The sequence below is a fragment of the Empidonax traillii genome, unplaced genomic scaffold (assembly GCF_003031625.1).
Source record: "Empidonax traillii isolate 1590-97213 ecotype Southwest subspecies unplaced genomic scaffold, ASM303162v1 scaffold286:size1162393, whole genome shotgun sequence".
NCBI lineage: Eukaryota > Metazoa > Chordata > Aves > Passeriformes > Tyrannidae > Empidonax > Empidonax traillii.
In genome coordinates this window covers 776,816-785,441 of record NW_020955479.1, presented here as the reverse complement: position 1 = coordinate 785,441, position 8,626 = coordinate 776,816, and the positions used below count along the sequence as shown (strand labels likewise).

General features: G+C 58.9%; 1 protein-coding gene across 1 annotated transcript in view; it reads right to left on the bottom strand.

The window, feature by feature from the left end:
• The window catches only part of ARSG (arylsulfatase G), a 20,380-nt gene extending 12,184 nt beyond the window's left edge, over window positions 1–8,196 (bottom strand). Inside the window, exons 1-8 of the mRNA XM_027890396.1 lie at window positions 7,985–8,196; window positions 5,726–6,475; window positions 5,230–5,417; window positions 4,367–4,414; window positions 4,176–4,287; window positions 3,730–3,867; window positions 1,491–1,684; window positions 797–877 (exon numbers count right to left, since the gene is read on the bottom strand). Of these exons, the coding sequence (XP_027746197.1) occupies window positions 797–877; window positions 1,491–1,684; window positions 3,730–3,867; window positions 4,176–4,287; window positions 4,367–4,414; window positions 5,230–5,417; window positions 5,726–5,970 (1,006 nt within the window). The 5' untranslated portion in view covers window positions 5,971–6,475; window positions 7,985–8,196. The remainder of the gene's footprint in view (window positions 1–796; window positions 878–1,490; window positions 1,685–3,729; window positions 3,868–4,175; window positions 4,288–4,366; window positions 4,415–5,229; window positions 5,418–5,725; window positions 6,476–7,984) is intronic.
• Window positions 8,197–8,626: the final 430 nt, after the last annotated feature.

Sequence of the window (8,626 nt, the reverse complement as noted above, 5' to 3'; positions counted from 1 at the left end):
AGCAACCCGGGGCCGTCAGCAGGGTTTGTTTACTAGAAAATTAAGGTTACAAATTTCGTTCCCGGGGCCAGCCAGCCAGCCAGCCAGCCAGCCAGCCGAAGGAGGAAGGGCCCTGGGAATGGGGATGGGAATGGGAAGGGCGAGCCAGCCCGCCGGCAGCGCTTGCCCAGGGAAGTGGCCACGGTCGCAAGGCCCGGGTGTCAGGAAGCGGAGGAGGGATGAGGGATGAGGGATGAGGGATGAGGCGCTCCCGCCCCGCTGACCCCGGGCATGGAGGGGAAACCGAGCCTGGCACGTTAAGGCTGCGTAACACAAGCAGAAGTGGGAAACGCCTGACTCATGAATGTTTTCTGGCCGAAATAAACCCGCCAAGCAGATGGCTTGGCCGGAAAAGGAGGAAAGATGGAAAGAAGAAAAAAAAAAAAAAAAAAAAGAATAATAAAAACACCCCAAGAAAACGGCGGAGAGAAAGAAAAGCAAAGTCCCCAGGGGGCGGGGAGGGTGATGGATGGGATGGGGCTGGGGGTTGCAAGACCCTGCTGGAGCTGATGGCAACATCCAGTCCCCAAACCAGCACCAGCCACCTCAAGTCCTGGGGTAACAGAGACTCCAGCCCCCCACCCTCCCAGCAGCAGTTTTAGGGGAAAACTTGACTGTTTTGGGGTGTGTTCAAGCCCAGGGCAGCAGCCAGAGAAAGGCTGGGGGTGGAATGATCCCCATGTCCAAGGGATTTGCGGAGCAACCCCCCTGCACCCCTGGGGACTGGCAGATCCCCCTCCCAACTCTGCCAGGTTACCTCGCTGCCTCTGCCAGGCCCCCACGAACGGCCCCAGGCGTCCTGCCAGCTCACACTTCTGTGCCCAGGGGCCATTGTCACCTGCAAGAGAAAGAAACGCCTCCATGAGTGACACCAGGACCAGAGGGTGGGAGGGGACACCTCCGCAGTGGGGCGGCGGGCAAGGACAAGTGACCCTTCCATGCCTCCTTCCCATCCCTGTGATGCCTCCCCACATGGGCAAGAGCAGCAGGATGATGGATTTTGAATTCTAACAGTTTGTTTCCAAGGGATGAGCCCTGGGTGAGTTGGGGGGGGGGGGGGGGGGGGGGGGGGGGGGGGGGGGGGGGGGGGGGAGAAAAGGGGAGCGGCTGCCACCAGCTTTGGGCGCTAATGAGCGGTTCCTGTCGTCAGGAGCAAGACATCCTCATTAGGGAGGTTGCTCAGCCAGAGCGGATTTGGGCTTCCTAATGAGCGAGGATTTGTGGCTTAATTGGGCACGGCCCCGCAGGTTCAGCCCCGAAAGGGGGGGTGGCAGGGTGAGTGACACCCAGCGGAGTGGCCCTGGGACCCCCCAACCCTGCAAGGTGACCGCTCCCCATCGGCGGAGCAGCGCCAGCATCGAGGGCAGGGGACAAACACAGGTCCTGCCCCCTGGGGCTGGGGCAGTCACCAGTGTCACCCCCAGCCCTGCAGCCGCCCTCTCCTGCCGTACCTGTGAACCACAGCAGCGTGTTGCCCTTCCCGTGGCTGTCGGCCACCTCCTTTATCCGTCCCACCAGGGCATCCATCTCGCTCAGGGAGGCTCCGTAGATGCCACTGCCCGAGGCGGGGGCTGGCTGGGGGTCCCACAGCGGGACGTGCATGTGGGCCAGAGCCAGGTAGAGGAAGAAGGGGCGTCCACTCTTGCTGCACAGGAGAGAGAGGGAGAGTGCTCAGCCTTCAAGGCAAGGCAGTGACAGGAGGTCACTGGGGTGGTGGCACTGCCAAGCCTGGGGACACAGACCTGTGGCCCTTCCACAGCTCCTGGGGGAAAAACACCCCATGTGCATCAGCTGACTGCAAACCCTTGAAGGGGGGGATGCTTGGCCTCTGCTCCTGCTTAAATCTCTCCCAGTGGCCCCCTCTAATGTCAACTGTCCTCCTCTTTGGCACAGACTCGCCCCTTCCTCTATCTCCAGTGTCCAAACACCCTGTGCTGGTGCATCCCAGGCACCCACCTGCTCCCCTCCCCTCTTTCAGGGGCCCATTTTGGCCTTTTGTTCCCCTCTCCAGCAAGTGCCTGGATCTGACAGTGATGTGGGCAGAGGGTGAGCCACAGCAGGACACCCACACCAACCCCAGGCACGGCCTTGGCACTGCCGAGCGGCCCCGGACAGGGAGCGTGGCACGTTCGCCCGCCGTGCGCTGCCCCGCCGCCTGCTCACTCCTAAATCATCAGAGGACATGTCCTGTTTGCTTGTTTACAGCTATATTTATCTCCTCCAACGAGTCCTGCTCTTCCTCAGGGACCTCTGAGGGGAAGGGTGGGATGTCCAGCGGCGGGGAGGGGCCGGATCCCGGGGACGTGTCCCAGCCCGCGCACGCGCCCGGCTCCGGCCGCCCCATCGCTGCCTCCAGAAAGTTTTCAGGGCCCCTCTGACGTGTGTTTCGGCACTTCCTTCCTTTACCCGTCACCTGGGATGGAAAATGAGTAAAACCCTTCCCACCTGGAGCTGCCCCATCCTCCCCCATGGCACTGGAGCCCTGCAAAGGGCCGTGCCCAGCCTCTTGCAAATCGCCGCTGCAAAAAACGCGTGAGACCCTTTCCCGAGGGATGCCAGAGACCCTGGAGCAGGGAAAGCTGCTTCCCCTGGCTTGCATCACACCACTCCAGCATCCAGGTGAACTCATGGCTGTGGTGTTCAGCTGAACATCCTGCTGGCTTATCACAAGGACACCTCAGAATTGTTCCAAACAGAGCAAACGTTTAATCGATAACTGAAGACAGGAGTCCCTGACTTTTGCTCCCACGCTCACTGTGCTCGAGCAGTGCCACGTCTCACTGTCACAAATTACTCAACCTTGCCACGACTGGTTAAAGAAACACCGAGATGGCAAATCCGGTGTTCTTTTGTTGCCCTGTAATGAATGAGTCAGGCAGGGGAAAACTGGAATAAGCCATCAAAAGGAAGGAGAGAAAAGGCAGGCACCTGCTTAATCCTGTTCTCTGTGAACGCAGATAACCCCAAAACACTTCTGGGAGTTTAAAGGTTTTTCCTATTAACCCAAGGCTCACACACTTGGTTTCACAGTCAAACAGCATCCTGGCAGCCCAGGGGGCTTGGACAGGAGGGGGGATTGCTGCTGCCCTACAGCCCAGATCCTGGGTACCCTCAGCATCCTGACCACATGTCCAAGCCATGTCACGGACAATGCTCGGTACCCAAAGGGATAACTATAGGTATTGTGCAACAAAACAGCACCCAGGTCTATAAGGAGCCATTTCACACAGGCTGCTCCCTGCCCATCCCAGCCTTTTGTTCATCCCCATCACACAAACCTAACCCCCAGGACCCACTACTGTGGCCCTTCCCCGGGTCTGTGCTATCCCTGGATGCAGACATGGGATGGGCTGGGACTCGGCTGCCCGGCAGCACTTCCTCTCCTCACACTGCAGGGAGGCATTTTGCAAAGTCACAGCTCGTAATCCGCCAATAACGGGGATTAAAAATTACCCAACCCATCCCCAGGGCTCGGGGACACCATTTGGAGGAGCCACTTTGCTCCTGAGGGATGAGCACACTCGTGTCCTGCGCCCCACCTCCAGCGGGAAGCCAAGCCACGGAGACCCCAGATCTGCCCCCCAGGAACCACGGGGCAACACCCATCTCCCCCAGCACTGCAGAGGACTCCTGCAGCGACCCAGGTGCTCTCCCAGCAAAGGGCACAGGGGACAGCAGGTGTCCCCTCACCTCGCCCGCCGGATGAACCGCGCCGCCTCCTCCGCGTAGCGCCCGGCCAGGCTGCCCAGGGCGACGGGCTGCTGGACGATGGTGATGTTCTCCAAGAGAGGAAGAGCGACCTCAGTGTAACAGTCCTTCCTCGCCACCCTGCTGGGAAGAGTCGCCAAACACTTGTAAATGCAGCAGGGACTGGTGTGGGAGCAGGCACGGAGCCTGGCGGTTTTCCTGGCCTTCAGAAAGCCAAGCAAGGGGGGAAGAAAGGGGGCGATGTAAAGTCTGTGGGGCTGACCCACCTTCCCCAACCCTCACCCTGCTGTGGGGTTGCACAGGGGTGAAACTGGGTACATGGAGTACAAGGGGAGGTGAGCACAGCGAAGGGCAGCTCTCAGGGCTGGGGACACTGATGCCAACACCCACCTCCCCGTGCCGGCCCCCGAATCCCTCCCGCCCCGTACCTGCGAGCCGCGCCGTGCCGCGGGCAGGGCGGGCAGGGCGGCACGTTGTACCCAGGGTTGTCCGTGCAGCCCATGTCGTGGCTGTAGGGGATCCCAAAGTAGTAGTCGAAGCCTGAGAGGCAAGCAAGGGTGTCAGCGGGGTCAAGGTGACCGCAGGGCCCTCAGCTCGTCCCCGCTGGCACAGCCCTTACCGCGGGAGTTGGGGTGATGGCGGCCGTGGTGTCCCAGGTGCCACTTGCCTGCGTGGAAGCCACAGAACATCATTTCAGAGGTTACACAGCCACAGCCACCACCACCACCCATCACCCACGAGGTGCCCGCAGCGCTGGGGCTTTAATCTTGCTACAAGAAAGGCTCCTTGTTTGTGCTGGCCGCGTTTCCAGAACGCCGTCTATTTTTGCAGAAACCCAGAAAAAATGCATAAGGTATCTCATGCCTGTGCAAAGCGAGTGTTTCCAGCCTTAAAAGGCTCTTTCATGTGTTTGTGTTCTGAGCAGACGGCTTTCTAACCCCTCCCAAGCAGCCAGCTTCACCCTCTGACCTTCGGCACGTGCTTGCTCCCACCGAACGCACTGATCCAAGAGGGACAACTCCAAAAACTGGGGGGGAACGGTGAAACCAAGGGATTTTCTGTCAGCACCACGTGTGCTCCAGCAGGAGCTGCAGGTGCAAAGGGCTTGTGCTGGCTGGGGGGACCCCACGGTGACAGAAAGGTGCCCAAAGGGCCAGCAGCACCGACCGTGGCGTGGGATGCAGGATGGCAGAGCTGCCGAGCACAGTCGTGTTTGCCGAGGAAAACCCAGCACATTCCTTGTGAGGTGAAGCAATTAGAGTTCAAATGTTTGAAAAGGAAGATTTTAATCTTGGGATTACGTAATCCAAGGGAGATGTGTGAAATCTCTCACACGTGATCCTTTGGACTCTCCTTTCACTGCCAGCGTTCCACTTGAGTACCTGCAGCCACCCCCCCTTCAAGGGATGGACACGGGTGTCTTTGCCACCCCTTGTCACCTCCCCGCCCTGGCTGCCCCCTTGGCATAATTTTGGGCATTACCTATAGCCCCTGTGCTGTACCCAGCCTCCTGCAGGACCTCAGCCAGGGTGGTCTCGTTCAGGGGGAGGCCGCCGACCGATGTGATGGCGAAGTTGTGGGTGACCCCGTTGCGCACCCCGAGGCGCCCCGTGAGCAGCGAGGCGCGGGATGGGGAGCAAGTGGATGCAGCTGAGTGAAAATCCACGAACCTGTAACGTTAAAGGACCCTTTGCTCACAAGCCCCTGCAGGTTCCAACGCTGCCCCATCTCTCCCTGCTCCCCTGCACGCGTCACCTTCTGCCCCAGGGGATGAGGGTTGGGATGGGGGGATGAAGCTCGCAGGTCTCACCAGGGATGGATGGACCTGCACCCCAAAGTGCTCTGGCAGCCCTCCCCACCCACCCAAACCCACATCCATTAAATCCCTGCCAGTCCCATGGGAGTAAATTCCCCATTGCTGCAGGACAGAGTAACCAGGGATGCTTGGAGAGGGCAGGGAAAGGGGGACAGACATTACCTTGTCCCTTCGGCAGCCAACTGATCCAAGTGCGGGGTCTCCTTGGTCTCTGCCCAGTTAGCCCCGAGGTCCCCCCAGCCCACATCATCTGCCAGGATGACGATGAAGTTGGGCTGCCCGTGCCCCCCACAGGGAGCCCAGAGTCCCACCAGCACCACAACGAGCACCAGCACTGCCCGTGGGGACGGGGTCCCCATGGTGCCACACGTCCCCTCCCACCCACACTGCGGCACCGGTGGCTTCATCCCCCCCAGACTCCCTCCCCTGTGTCCCTGTGGATCCAGCTGAGCTCTCCACAGGCCCCTGCAGTGATGCCAATGTCCCCTCCTCAGCTGGTCCCGTGGGGCTGGGGGTCTGGGTTTGCTCCCTTGGCTGCCGACCGAGCTGCGACACCTCCTCCGTCTTTCACACCCAAGCACAGCTGATATTCCCGAAATCGGCGCCAGCAAAGGTGTTATTCTTGGAAGTCAAAAACACCCTTTGAAGTCACTGTCACCCTATTTATATCTTTCCTTCCTTCCTGGTAAATATCTAATTAGACACCAAACCAGAGCGGTATTTTCCCCTCCAGGAGCGGCTCGATCTGCGGCGGCGGCTCCTCTCCCCTCACCACAGCCCAGGGAGGGATGTTTGTGTCCACCAAACGGCTCCTTCCCTGCAGACTGAGCCCCTCAGCCTGGCCTTCAGGTGGAGAAACAACTGCTGGGGCTGTGTCAGTCCATCCTTCTCCTCGCACGGCTACAGCATCCCCTGTGCAAGAGACACAAGCCACAGTCAGGACGCGCCGAGCGCTCCTGCAGCCCGGCCCGGGGCAGGACGCCTTCTCCACACGCCGAGGCTTTGCCTTTGAAGTTGTATTTTTTTTGCTGCCTGGCTCACGATGGCTCAGCTGGAAAGGGCTGTGAATAACGAGGGCCCCTTTCCCACATCCCTCGCTGGGGCGGGGATGGTTTCTCCGTGCTCCCTCCCGCCCTGCCGAGGGCTGTCCCCTGAGCACTGCAGGGTGCACAGCACCACAGAGGGGGGACATGAAGGGCACTGCCTTCATTTGTGACCACTGATAAGTGTCTGAAGCTCATTTTACAAATTTAGTTCTACTCCTGCTGCCCCTCTGCTGCCACTGCACCCGAGTAGGCAGTGCCAGAGGGAGCCACTCCTGAAAGCAGGAATCCAGACAAACTCAGAGGCAACAAATCCCAGGAATACCCAGGCTTACAGGATTAGGCACATCCAGCTGTTTAGGGCAGGATTTGGCCTCCAGTGATGAAGAGGTTCGAGGATAAACCCCCCAAAGACTGATGGCAGAGATGGAGCTGTGGAACACGACCCCCTGAGCACAAAGTTATGGCCAAAGGGAGATGAAGTTGCAGAGATCTGCCAAAAACCCACTGAGTCCTGTGCCAGGAGCTCTGCACCAACCCATGGGAATGTTGTGGGGCCCTGTGCCTGAGTTGGGGACAACCAGGACCCAGTTGGGGCCAGCACTGCAGTAGCTGTCCCCAGTTGGCACCAGCAACCTTAGGAAAAGAACATGCCATGAAGGATGCAGCTCCCATGGGATGGTCAACACAGCCAAGCAGGACAACATCCATTAAGACAAACCATGAGGGTGAGTAGAGAAGGCAATACTGGGAAACAAAAGAGGACAAAGCAACAAGAGGAGGCAGGAGAGGGAACACAATGAGCCCCATCCGTAGGCCGAGAGGTTTTTGGCTTGCAAAGCAAATCATTCCCAGGTTTTGCTGTTCACATCTTTAAAAGCTTTGGGCTGTCTCTCGGATCAGCAGCTCCAGGGCTGTCAGTGTAGCACTGAAGTGATCAGGGATGTGACTCCATTCATAATTCATAGCTCACAGTGTTAATTTATGAAGCCTGGAGGCTCTTGGTACATCAGCTAATGGGGGTGGGATGTGGTGGGTTGGGGGGCTGAGCCACGGGAGAGGCTGCCCAGCCCTGCCACAACAAAGCCCACGAGCCCAGCTCCTGTTCTGCACCCTCCTGCAAGCCCACAGCTTGTCCCTCATGCTCCAAGGACCAAGATTAGGTATCTGGACATGTCACCCCTGGGATAAGCCCTGGTGCCTGTTCACTGCCACACCAGGACCTGCAGCATCTCTGCCCCCCTCCAGCTTTGCTACAGCCAGACCCTCTCAAGGTCGAAGGACCAACTTTTAGCTATTTCTGCAAAAAAAATAATGACTCAGAAGAGATTCCCCCAGGCCAACTACAGGCGTGAGCACGGCTGTGGCGGCACCTCACCTCATGCCAAGCAGGAAACACCGCACAGGTGGTTTACAGCTGGATGAGCCACCTGGGAGGAATCACTCCAAGGATCCAAGGCCCCGGGATAAGCGGCATTAGCGCCATGCTGGGCATGGCTCCGAGTGGACAGGGCGCACCTGGGACGCACCTTGTCCCAGGGCAGGATTAAACAAACAAGCAAAGAGCGTTTTGCAAGCCAGGCAAGGCGGTTCACAGAAACTCGGGATAAGTCCAAAACCAGACAAACCAGTTTAGAAAAGCCCCAAACCCTCTCCAACCAGGACACCCCGGGGTTGGCCCCGGGGCACAGGAGGGGAGATGGTGTCTCCCCGGGATGTCACCGCTGGTGGTGCCGCTCGCCCGGCGCTGGCAGTATCTGTCATGTATTTATTACACATTAACCAGAAAGTTTACAAATCTTGGGGCCAGCAAGATCATTTTCACATTTTTCACATTCTTTCACATTTTCACGCCTGCCTGGAGAGCAAAGCAGCGGCCTGAGCCCAGAAAAACCTGATGCCCTTTGAAGCACGTCCAGCTGTGCTGTCCCCCCGCTGGCATCCGGGGCTCACACCCCACCCGGGGTGTTACAGCTCTGATCTCCTGCCCAAACCCACACTGATGGCCCTGTTCTCCTGC